At 32.7% G+C, this 14,236-nt stretch overlaps 1 protein-coding gene across 4 annotated transcripts in view; it reads right to left on the bottom strand.

Moving 5' to 3' along the window:
- The window catches only part of LOC145265458 (acetylcholine receptor subunit alpha-like), a 1,250,815-nt gene that overhangs the window by 232,588 nt on the left and 1,003,991 nt on the right, over nucleotides 1-14,236 (bottom strand). For all 4 annotated transcript variants that reach the window (XM_080121317.1, XM_080121320.1, XM_080121318.1 and 1 more), the window contains one exon: nucleotides 1,457-1,611. In XM_080121317.1, the coding sequence (XP_079977443.1) occupies nucleotides 1,457-1,611 (155 nt within the window). The remainder of the gene's footprint in view (nucleotides 1-1,456; nucleotides 1,612-14,236) is intronic.

Raw genomic sequence — 14,236 nt, 5'->3', positions numbered from 1 at the left:
ACTCAGTAATTAGTGGAAACAATATATAATGGATATACGTCTGACTGCCAAGTGTTGATGACTTGTGCATGACCTGTTAACAAACACCAAGAAATCTTTTCTCCCGATCCTTATTAAAATTTAGTGGAAGAGTTCATTACTATACGTAAGTGGACAGTATATATATATATATATATATATATATATATATATATATGTGCGTGTGTGTGTATATATATACATATATATATATGTATATGTGTATATATACATATATATATGTGTATATATATACATATATATATGTATATGTGTATATATATACATATATACATATATATATATATGTATATATACATATATATATATGTATATGTATATATACATATATATATGTATATATACATATGCATATATATATGTATATGTGTATATATATACATATATATATGTGTATATGCGTATATATATGCATATATATATGTATATGTGTATATATATACATATATATATATGTATATGTATATATGTACATATATATATATGTATATATATACATATATATATGTATATGTATGTATATACACATATATATGTATATGTATATATGCACACACACACATATATTACACACAGGATAAAAGATCAATAATTGTGAAATTATAAATCAGTTTCAAAATGAGAAACAAAACAAAATCAGAGTAAATGTACGATCGTTTCGAAAACGATATCCATTTATTTATTTATTTAATATTGACAAATAAAATATTTTTTATACTGTCTCCACATGAGCACAAAAAGGGTGGCATAAAAATGAAGACACCAAAAATTAAACTAGAGTATTGGAGTGAGTATGGCGGGTGAACCTGTGATCTTAACATTGTCGGAATGTTATATATAATTTAGCTAACCTTATCTTCTCTGGCAGTAAGCCCACCTGCGTCGAACAGATGTTCGTTTCTGTTTAATTTGGTCCGATTAGTCGCATCCAATATTGTTTTTCTTTTTTTGTACGCGTTAATATCACATTGTTGAAAAAAAAGAAAAAGAAAAACGTTTTATGTCGAATTAATTTGGTACGCACGGAGAAAAGAGGCTACGTGCATATAAATAAATTGCTAATAGTAATATATATATATATATATATATATATATATATATATATATATATATATATGTGTATAAAAAGAAATTATAAAAAGAGACACGAAGGAATTATAAAATAAACCCAAGTCTTCGAATATATGTGTTGCGCGTAGGAATGATAGTCTTATATATATATATATATATATATATATATATATATATATATATATATATATATATATATATATATATATACATATATATATATATATACATATATATATATATATATATATACATATAGCCTACATTTATATGTACATGATTGTACGTACATGGGTTTATTTGTATAAAAGTCGTCATGTGTAAATATTCTTTAAGGATGTCTTACCACATTTGTAATGGCCGTTATGTAGAGATCCATGTTGATGGTTACCGGTTCGTCCTGGTCTTGAATTGGTCGAACCATTGTATTGTATCGATGGAATAAATCTCGATGTAGTCTTTGTGTGTCTTCCAATTTGGCGGCACCGACTCCGCACACGACTGAAAAACGAAAGAAATTCGTATTAATCACACACACACACACATTCATTGATTAGTGACACAAAAGTAAAGAATCTGTAAATCAAGGTTAGTATTTAAGGTTATGTCACGTGCTTTACTTGTCCCAAAATGTTAAATATCTAGGTTGTGTGCATCGAGAAATCATTTTGACAAAAGTCTGTACCTATCAACAAATGTAAAAGCAACATGAAAAAGAATAGAAGTTAAAAGTAGGTCATATTCGGTAAAAGCTTTCACAGTTGTAATCAAGTCACACCAAAGTCAGGTCAATTCAATGAAATGAGAATGGCTGAATAAAATACCCTTTGAAGGGTCTACGGTGATAATGACGTCGCAAGGGTGGTCACACATTGTTTCAGGCGGTCACACATTATTATAACAACCGAAAAAGAAAATCGAAGTTGGTTTTCAATTTTAGCTCGAGAAAAACCCGTCGAATTCCAGTGCGTACATTTCCCTTATAACAACTTTTTTCTGACACCACAGATAGTAGGTTGAGCAGAGATGGGTCTAGTGCAAAGGTTGCGAAATATAGCAATATAGCTACTCTAACTATGTTGGGATTCAAATTACACAAGATTATAAACTGTAGATTATAAACCAGTGCGCATGAACTCTAGTACTGGTAAAAAGTAAAAAAGGTTCTCTAGAAATATAAGCGTTATCAGAGCTGTCTCACAAGGCACTCCTAGAAGAAAGAAGTGTTCCTAAATAATCGGCAACTGAAAAATAAGCAAATCACTTATTGTAAGCAGGAGGCATAGAGCTAGAGCAAAAAATGTCACTAGGTGTTGCAAAGTAAAACATGAGAACCTCAACCGATCACCAACTTCATCATGGTATGTAAGTTGTTTAACATGTTTTTCGCACACAACCAACCATCTATAACCATCACCGACAATAAAGATAGATTGTTATATTTTCATATCTCAGTGTTTTTCGCTATTTTTAAGCACCTCAAAAATACAACAAAATACAAAAACTGTTGCAATAAAAGTGAAGACAAAACAACGTGTTTTATCGCTTAAAATTTATTGTAGAATTTTGTCATTTTCCTCGTACACACAGCTTTATAGATAGTGATAAGTCTGATCCCCTGCTAAAGAGAGCAACAGATGGAAGGTACCCTCACTTCGGTCAAAAGTTTCGCTCTCTCTTTTTCCTCAATATTCACAAATATTGACATAATTCATAATTCGGAACACATTTCTTGGTATGCAGCATAAGGACGGTGCTATCGTCGAATTTTTTCCGGACAGTTTACGTAAAACACTAAAAGGTACTAAAATGCTGAACCAACGAAATCACAGCAACGTTATTTAAGGAAACATTTATTTGCGATCATTGATTTATTATATAAAACTTAATATTTATCTTGATTTAAATAATTTATCCATGAAACTTACCTTTTGTTTGACTTGCATTTCAATTTTCGTAATTTTTCGTAAAAATTGTCCAAGTTTCTTTTCATTTTTCAGTGAATTTTTCATTGAATAGTTTTCACAATAAAGGAAAAATTATATTTTTACTGAAAAATTTACCAGCATTTGTGCAAAAATAGCAAACAAACAAAAACACAAAACAAACACGAAGCTTTTGTTACGTAAACTGGCCGGAAAATTCCGACAATAACACGGTCTTTATTTTGCATAAGTACCCATTTCTTAATCGACATACTTCGGAATATAAACAATGCAATGCTTACGTTTTATTTTCATCTCAACTTTCAAAAATTATCGAAACAAACACAATCGTGTTTTTAAGGCAAAATCTACAATCATCTTGTCACTATTTAAATCCTAATTCCTATTTATTGTCTAAGTTTTTGTTAATCAACCCGGCGCAAATTCGGTAGAGAGTCATGAATAAACGAAGTAGGGAAATAAGGAGAAAGTGCATTATTTTTTTTCTTCTAGTAAGTTAATCACGATAAAAATGACTGGTTCTTGTTTGACACTCAACCAAATTACGGTTAAACTTTATGTCAGACAACTTTAGAGGATTTAGGTATTAGCTAGCCTTTTTTGACGTCCACGTGATTGAATTCTCCGTCAATATTTTCGACTGACTTTGTTCTGTGAGTACTGAAATCGTTCGGATAATTATCTATTAGAATTAACATTAAAAAAATTAATTTAATCATTAGAAACCAGTTTTATTTACGAATATATCTTCTCCTATATGATATTTTCACCGCAGAAATTCCCATCTGGACCAAAGTATCATAGGTTTGCAATAACTGATGCCACATAATAATTCATTAGGTCTAGGTTATTAACCACTATCTTATGTAATTTTCGAACAAAATTTTAGACACATTAAGTCGTTATAATAAAATGCTATATTGCATCCTAGGAGCAGCACAATCATAATCTCGACATATATAGAGGAAGGGGCTCCTATTCTTCTCTATAAATATTTACTCCACTCACTGCCACCAGTTGACACCGGGACATATTCTACATTTTTCTACGCTACTTACATAGTAACTAGTTCTGACATAACATAGTCTCATAATGATCTGATTCCAAAAATAATAAAATATCCCTTCTCAAAATCCGCCCAATCTGATTAGCTAAGACTGGCCAATTGTATTATTCAAGAATGCACTTCTTCATACATAAACGAACGCATAGATACCATTATTTATTTTCCGATTTTGGAGCGTCTTTTCAACTCTTACACGATGCTATTTTTTGGTTTTGTTGTCGTTTGTTTTTTTGGAGGGGGGTCGTTTTTTATTATATTTTTCTTATTTTTTAAACATTTACTATTACTTTGGGAGATTCCCATATTTTTCTACAATTTCCTACGCTTCAATCATGTTACTTATCGACTCAACCGCTTACAGCTATTACACGATAGTATTTTTTTTGGTTTCGTTTGTTGACAGACACGGAATCGGTAATTGTATCGGAATCGAGAAAAATATTGGAATCGTTCCATCACTACTATATATAAAATTTCAACTCTGTAGACTAAATATTAAGAGAGGAGTTTGATAAAAATTTTCGAACACTTTTCGACAAGGACAATTTATATATATATCTTTACTCCTACAAATTCGTTTTTTTTTGTGTGTGTACTGATCTTCATATTAAAACCCCTTTTTTTTCTATTAGTATTTATTTGTTTTCCCACAAAAGCAAAATGTGACACGAGGTCGTTTTTAATGTGGGGTTAAACCAGCTCCGCAAAAAGGACAAAAGGAGCACTCTGGTTGGGACCCAAAATAATAATTTTCCCAGTATAGAGAATTTCCCCTCTATTGACCGGGTACAAATTACCTTAAATGAAGCATCTGCAGAACAGATACTACACTTTGATTCCGACCCAAATGCTAAGAACAACAGGGTATTTATTTGCTCCTCCATCAAGAAAATTAGGCACAAGGCCGATTTTAAAAGTGAGGAGTGAAGGGGAATGGGGCACAACTCCCCGGGGAGTAGGGGAGCTGGACAGTGACAATTGTTATGAAGGGTTTCCCCTACATTGACCAAGGTCTTATATGTGCGGTTGCCCCCACATATGGTCTTTGCTTGCAGTATCTGCCGGAACAGATGGTATTTATTTGCTCCCCCACCGAGCAAATTAGGCACAAGGCCAATTTTTAATGTGAGGAGTGAAGGGAGGGGGAAGGGAAAAAGGGGACCAGCTCCCGAGAGGTGGGAAATGGAAGCTGGTTAAAGGTCAGGCATGTGGGGTTGCCCCCACATCTGGTCTTTGCTAGTCATAGCTAGTCATAGCTTGCAGTATCTACCGGAACAGATACTACACTTTGATCCCGGTCCAAAGGCCGAGAACAACAAACATAAGGTAACCCTCTTTTCTATTAGTATTTATTTGCTTTGCCACCAAAGGAAAATGTGACACAAGGTCGTTTTTAATGTGGGGTTAAACCATCTCCCCGAAAAAAAGGGAAAAGGGCATTCTGGTTAGGTCCAAAAATAATAATTGTCCCAGTATAGAGGGTTTCCTCTCCATTGACTGGGACAAATTATCTTAAGTGCAGCATCTGCAGAACAGATACTACACATTGATCGCGGCCCGAATGCCAAGAACAATAGTGTATTTATTTGCTTCCCCACTGAGCAAATTAGGTACAAGGCCGTTTTTTAATGTGAGGAGTGAAGGGGAAATGGGGACCAACTCCCCGGGGAGTAGGGGAGTTGGATAATGACAATTGGTATGAAGGGTTGCCCCTACATTGACCAAGGTCTTATATGTGAGGTTGCCCACACATATGGTCTTTGCTTACAGTATCTGCCGGAACAGATGGTATTTATTTGCTCCCCCACCGAGCAAATAAGGCACAAGGCCGATTTTTAATGTGAGGAGTGAAGGGAGGGGGAAGGGAAAAAGGGGACCAGCTCCCGAGAGGTGGGAAATGGAAGCTGGTTAAAGGTCAGGCATGTGGGGTTGCCCCCACATCTGGTCTTTGCTAGTCATAGCTAGTCATAGCTAGTCATAGCTTGCAGTATCTGCCGGAACAGATACTACACTTTGATCCCGGTCCAAAGGCCGAGAACAACAAACATAAGGTAACCCTCTTTTCTATTAGTATTTATTTGCTTTTCCACCAAAGGAAAATGTGACACAAGGTCGTTTTTAATGTGGGGTTAAACCATCTCCCCGAAAAAAAGGGAAAAGGGCATTCTGGTTAGGTCCAAAAATAATAATTGTCCCAGTATAGAGGGTTTCCTCTCCATTGACTGGGACAAATTATCTTAAGTGCAGCATCTGCAGAACAGATACTACACATTGATCGCGGCCCGAATGCCAAGAACAATAGTGTATTTATTTGCTTCCCCACTGAGCAAATTAGGTACAAGGCCGTTTTTTAATGTGGAGAGTTAAGGGGAAATGAGGAATAGCTCCCCGGGGAGTAGGGGAGCTGGATAGTGATAATTGGTATGAATGTTTACCCTACATTGACCAATAACTTATATGTGGGGTTGCCCCAACATATGGTCTTTGATTGCAGTATCTGTCGGAACAGATATTACACTTTGATCCCGGCCCGAAGGCCAAGAACAACAGGGTATTTATTTGCTTCCCCACCGAGCAAATTAGTCACAAGGCCGATTTTTAATGTGAGGAGTGAAGGGGAAATGGGGACGAACTCCCCGGGGAGTAGGGGAGCTGGATAGTGACAATTGGTATGAAGGATTCCCCCTACATTGACCAAGGTCTTATATGTGTGGTTGCCCCCACATACGGTCTTTGCTTGCAGTATCTACCGCAACAGATACTGCACTTCGATCCTTGCCCGAAGGCCAAGAACAACAGAAAAAAAAGGAAAGCCGTTTTTCTATTCATTTAAAACAAAATATAATTTTCTTATATATGGGTTGTGGAATTAGCAAAAGATCTAGTTAATTTACATATTCTTTTAAACATTCATTTTAATTAATTCTCTATTAGTTGCTTCGGTTTTCTTATGGGATGATCATCTTTAGTTACGTGTAATTATATTCATGCAGATAATCTACATAATTTATGCTTCCATAATATTTGCGTAAAAAGTTTATAGTAAACACAAAACTGTTTCCATATATATTTATGTATACGTATTTATTTTTGTTTAATAAATTCTGCCTACCAAACTCCTCCTAGAGTTTTTGGTCTACAGACATGAAACTTCATATATGAGGTATTTGAATCCATGCAAAACTTTATATTTGGGTTTTAGCCCGGAAAAATCGGTGCAAAAGTGTTGAAATAAAAAAAAATGAAATTTACCAGGTGAACGTCGAACGCCGGCATTACGAATGCATAATGTAGTAGCTATTGGTTCATGTTGTAATTTTTAGCCTTGCAGTAAACACCTTTTCATAGCCCTGTCATTGACGGCAGAGCCAAAATAGATCGTGAGCTGAACGTTTTGGTTTCGATTCTAGGTGGTGGCGTACGAGTCTTTTTTTTATACTTTTAAAATCATTACTATATATTGCATCCAATCTATATATCTATAAAAGTGAAAATGTCTGTCTTTTCTCTATGGTAGTTAAGGTATTATCATACAGAAAGGCATTACTTTACATAGTCACACTTTTTAATATATACAAATATAAAAGTGAAAGTCCTGTCTGTCTGTATGTGTGCCTGTGTGTGTGTACATTTCCCTACGCAATCACTCTGTCAATTTTCAGTCTACAAATTTGAAATTTGATATAAAGGGTACTGAGGTTTGGGAAAATCTTTGTAATCCAGACATTTTTTTTTGCTCCAAACAAGGATAAGCGAAGTAAATATTTTTAAATATTAAATAAGAATTAAAAAATCGAAAAAAAAAAAAAAACTAACGTAAGGCAAACGAACGATGGTAAATGTAACAATCGGAAAAACAAAACTAAAAAAGAAAACAGAAAAACGAACGTTAAAACTCTTTAAAAAAATCTGAAAAATACCCCCCCCCAAAACACGTGAAAAATGGCTTAAATAAGCCTGTTTCAATATTAAAATTTAAAAAATCGGTGGGTACCCGGCGTTGCCCGGGTGTTTTTGAGTGTGTGTGGTTGGTCGCGGGTGTGGGTGTTAATGAAAAACTAAGTATAAGTGAAGTAAAAAAAAAACCCAGAAAAACGACCGTTACGTGAAAAATGGCTTAAATAACCCTGCTTCAATATTAAAATTTAAAAAATCGAAAAAAAAGACATCTCACACCACGATTCGAACCCAAAACCTTTAAATAATGACCCAGCGCTCTAACCAACTGACCTAACATGACGTACACGAAATTACCTTATTTTTTAAAATCTTTAAACTAAATCAGGTTACGACGTCGTATGACGCATGCGTAGAAGCGACTTTGTCATGAGAGGACGGGTTTTGCTTACCCCCCTGTAGAAAAGTGCTGATTTTAGGGTGGAAAAATTAACGTTTTTGGCCAACTTTTCGATATTTGTCGGGCGAAGGATGGGGCTTTCATACGAGACCAAATTTGTGAATTTTTGTTCTGTCTTTCGAAAGTTTTAAGTAGACACACACAAATACATACATACATTTTCGCTTTTATATATATATATATATATATATATATATATATATATATATATATATATATAGGTTAAAACCAATCAACTAATAAGAAACCATAAAAAATGAATAAGTGGTGAATTAACGCTCGATTTTTAAAGAAATATACAAATTAATTAACCTTCTTGTAGTCGCTTGCATATCCATGGCTAATTATATTAAACGTTTGTTTTAAAATTTTTTTAAATAGCATCACATATTTATTATCCATCACATGCGTCCATATTCTAGTAAGACTTCGCAATTTAGCAGAGGTAATCTTTTTCCTACACCTTCTACATACAAAAAAGATATTACTTGCCACCAGCTATAAAACGTTCACAGCAAGATCTTGTCTAGCTATAATCATAGCCGCTCTTTCTACTAAAAGACAAACAGAAGTTTTCTGAATTCCATCTGTTGGATTATCTAATGTTGGCCATAAATCACACGCATTGGTTTCGTCTGAATGATTTTCGCACCCTAACCCTAACCCTCGGATTAAAGATTATCAAAACAGCACTTCATCTCCGTTTTAAAAGTGTCAAACGCTTCGGAGTTGATCTGTTTGTTTTAATAATCCTTTAGCCATCGTTTCGGATTTTTGAGGATAAAACTGTCGGAATATCTTTCAGCGTTGTAGTAGGAACCAATCGATGCATATTCCAAATAGTTATTCCGTTTTAGAGAATAACTTTAGAAAAGTCTTCAGAATTATTTGATTAAAGTGTTGCTACAATTTTCAAATACAGAACGAAAAAAAAAATAACAGAAAACGATTACGCCAAAATAAGAGGAAACACTAAGTAAATAGAAAAAAAAAATAAGGAAAGAAAAAAAACGAAAAAATAAGAAAAAGTGAATGAGCAAATATTGACAATTGTTTCTCGTGCTTTAAATGTATCACACCAGATACATAAATCAATGCATTAGATAGACTGTGATGTACAATATATATATATATATATATATATATATATATATATATATATATATATACAGGCCGTTGCTATTTTTCATGACGCCGTTGCTATTTTTAATGTATTATATTTTATTTGATATTTCAAGCTGTCATCTGCTCTTTTTTTTTTATAAAAAGAGAACAAAATGAATAAAATTAATCAAAATGGAAATATTTCCAACTGTTTTCAGACTAGGATATATATATATATATGTATATATATATATATATATATATATATATATATATATATATACATAAGTTATGAAATATATATATATATATATATATATATATAAGTTATGAAAATATATATGGCAATTAAGTTACACAGAATATTCCGTGTTTCATTCTCGTGAGAATTCGTCAGGCAAGCTATTTATATCTTCATAATAATAAGCTCTACCTTTGTATTGAGCACTGTTGGAGTAAATACTAAAAAAATAATGTATAAAATTATATATCCGTATATTAAGTTAGGTGATTAAATGAAGTAGTCTCTCTCTCTCTCTCTCTATATATATATATATTTATTTATATATATGCATATATATAATGCATCATACTTGTAATTATTGTATTCTATTTTACGTTTTTAATATTTTATTACATTATATTTTATTTTTTACTTCACTATTCCATGATTTCTTATTATTTTAATGTTTAATCAATGTAACATTTAATATATTGATTTTTAAAAATTTTTTTAGCGTTATTTACTTGTATATCATTTTTTTCATTGCTTCTTTTTTTTTCTTACAGATAAAGTATTTTTCTTATTTTTTCTTTTTACTTTTAACTCAATGTTATATTAATATAGTAACATATCTTTATTTTCCCTAATATATATATATATATATATATATATATATATTACATATTTATATATACAGTGATGATCATATTTATTGGCACGGTAAAATAAAAGTTAAATTTTGTCTAATAAATTCTAAAAAAGGGATTAAATTAAAGAAAATAACAAAGTATATTATGTATTTTTAACTGGCCTTTCCGATGCAGCAATCGGTTTTTATAAAAAATAAATAACAAAGGAACAACAAACATAATTGCAAAAAAACCTTGTTCAAAATTATTGGCACGGCTTTGTTTTTCTTTTAGTATCAGTATAATATCAATCAATTTCCGGTTTACGTGCTTTCTGAACTTTTTTATAGCCATATTATGCTTGTTTAACGCTTATTCAGTGAATAATTTTTTTCAGATAATTTTTAGATAGCGATTTATTTAAACTATTATAAGTGACTAAATTATAATTTTCAATCGCCATGGTTAAAACTAAGGAACATAGCGAAGACGTCAGGAAGCTTGTTGTAGCATGCCATACCAATGGGGAGGGCTATGATAAGATTTCAAAGAAGCTAAACCTTCCCAAATCCACTGTTAGAGCCATAATAAACAAGTTCAAATCGCAAGGCCACGTTATGAGTTTAGAGGGTAGAGGGAGAAAAAGGATTCTTTCCCCAAGAGATGAACGGAAAATTGTTCGACAAGTAAAACAAAACCCAAGGATCTCTGTTGGGGAGATTGTTGATGAACAGAGCACCTCTGGAGTGAATGTATCTCGACATACAGTTGGTAGAGTTTTGAAGAGAGCTGGTTTAAAAGCATGTCGTCCGAGAAAGACTCCCTTATTGAAGCCTATGCACCTGAAAGCAAGGCTAGCCTTTGCAAAACGTCATATTGATAAAGATGTTGCATTCTGGAAACGTGTTCTATGGACTGACGAAACGAAAATAGAGTTATTTGGCCATAATAAAGTGTCTTATATTTGCAGAAAATCTGGCGAAGCTTTCCTGCCTAAGAACACCATACCCACAGTGAAGCACGGTGGAGGCAGTTTGATGTTTTGGGGATCCTTTGCTGCCTCTGGACCAGGGCGACTTGTTAAGGTCACAGGTAGCATAAAAAAGGAAGATTATGTTAAAATATTGGATAAAAACTCAGGTTTTCATCCAATATTTTAACATAATCTTCCTTTTTTATGCTAGCTGTGACTCTGCTAAAGAGCTCTCACTTGGTCGTCATTGGTGGTTCATGCAAGATAATGACCCAAAGCATTCGGCTAAACTGACTAAGAAATGGCTTGAGGACAATCATATTAATGTTTTGGAGTGGCCATCACAAAGCCCAGACCTTAATCCAATTGAAAATTTATGGAGAACATTAAAATTGAGGGTAATGCAAAGGAAGCCTAAGAATCTTATTCAATTGGAGGATTATTGTCAGGAAGAGTGGGCTAAAATTACTACTGAAGAGTGCAACAACTTGGTTGTAAACTATGAAAAGCGACTGAGGAAGGTAATCAAGGCCAAAGGCTATACAATTGATTATTAAATAAATCGTGCCAATAATTTTGAACAAGGGTTTTTTGCAATTATGTTTGTTGTTCCTTTGTTATTTATTTTTTCTAAAATCCGATTGCTGCATCGGAAAGGCCAGTTAAAAATACATAATATACTTTGTTATTTTCTTTAATTTAATCCTTTTTTTAGAATTTATTAGACAAAATTTAACTTTTATTTTACCGTGCCAATAAATATGATCATCACTGTATATACATATATATATATATATATATATATTTATATTTATGCATATATATAATATTTATATACATGTTTTCACTATTTATCTATTTTTATTTTACTTTATATATTTTGCATTTCTTACCATCATTATTTAATACATTATAAATATGTGATTATATTATTGCATTGAATTATTAGTTTATGTTATTTTTTTACTTATTTATTTTTGTTTTGTTCCGTTTACTATGTTTTATTATGTTTTTTTTTCTTTACAGTTTTGATCAAAATTAATATGAATTAATCTTAGCTATTAAGTTTATTTTATTTTTTCAGATATTAATTTGTACGGATATTTATTTTTATATATTATTTTATTTTGTTTATTACAGTTTTTGTTTATCTGTTGGGAGTAATTAAGCTATTTTTTTTTAAATAAATGAAAAATTAAGAAAAATATATAACAAAGTAGATTGCCAGACGGTACACCCATCTTTTAGTTCTTAAGTTTAGTTTCCTAATGATATTTCATATTATAAGATTTCGAGTTGCCACATGTCATTGTATAAACCTTTTTTTTTTTATTTTCCTAATATTGGAAGGAAAGTGGGTAACAATATGACCTTGAAACTTCAACGTTTGTATAGTTGCTTTATTCATTTGAAGAACGGCTTTTTTTTAATATAAGGAACATTTTTCTTTTTGTTGCCTGACGAAGTTATTTAGTTATTTACAACGAATTGACCGAAACATTGTCATGAGAGTGTAGCAACATTAACATGATATTTATCCGAATATAAATAAAAGTATATATATATATATATATATATATTATTATTATTATTATTATTATTATTATTATTATTATCGGAGTCACTGTTTATCAAAGCCAAGGGCCACTCAAGTTATTATTATTATTATTATTATTATTATTATTATTATTATTATTATTATTATTATTATTATTATTTACTCACTAGGAGTAGTCACACAAGCCATTATCAAGGGTTGCTCTTTGAGAACAACATGGTGTTCCCTGGAGTCTGAGTGACAACAAGTCTCCTCAGATTTCCAGTACTCTCCACCTCTTTCGATAACCTTTGCAAAAACAATTTGCGTTATCGCCGCTTACGATTGATTTTCCGTTGGCAGCGACCATTGGTCTTCACTACAATTTGTGTAACAATAAGCCTCTCCAAAGTCCCAGTCCTTTTTTGCACTCATCCAACGAAAGTCTGGCTAATCTCCTCGGTCTTTCCATCCTCTTTGACCCTCATTATTTGGTGTGGTGCCCATTTATGGTGACACACACACACACACATACACACATACACACACATACATACACACACATACACACACATACACACATACACACGCATACACACACATGCACACACACAATATCTTAGAATTAACTTACAACTATACAGATTCAGTTATCACGATTCTATGTGATGTTCCTTCGTGTTTTGCATCTCTAGCCATTTCTGTGTCCAGTTTGTGTGGTGTTAGTTTCCACATTACAGGATTTTCCTTAATATTTCTGCAGTTTTCATTATTGAAATTCGTTGTATCTTCTCTGAGCATGGAAGCAATCTCGCGGCCAAGTGTTCTACGGACGGGAAACCCTTTGCAAAGAAGATCTCTCCGTAGAAAATTCGCCTGATGCTAGGCACATTGGTAAACAAATAAATATTTTTCTTTGAGGTAATAACACGAGTTCTTGCTGTGAATGTCTTACAGGTAAAAAAATAAATACTGGAGCTCAACTGAGCACGTTACACAAAATTAATGATAGAGTATAGAAGGAGGAGTAGAGCGAAGAGAGGTTAACCGTCTGTATATCTTGAAATGGATTTTATACAGTCACATCAGAAAAACCGTGTTCAGTGCAGTACCTCATAAAAAGTGGCATCAGTAGATATTTACTCTCTTCTCACCGCAGGAAAATGTGGGGAAAGTCAAATTAACGCTCCTGTAAGAAGAGCACTCTGACCTTATAAAATTGCTGGGGCAACATCGTGGGCATTCCCCAGTAAGGCTGCCTCAAACCGTAAGCAATAAACTTACTCCCACC

This window comes from Euprymna scolopes, chromosome 40 (assembly GCF_053919585.1).
Source record: "Euprymna scolopes isolate OS-2025 chromosome 40, ASM5391958v1, whole genome shotgun sequence".
Taxonomy (NCBI): Eukaryota; Metazoa; Mollusca; class Cephalopoda; order Sepiida; family Sepiolidae; genus Euprymna; species Euprymna scolopes.
Note: the sequence above shows the minus strand (reverse complement) of the source record. Positions and strands in the feature narration are given on the sequence as shown.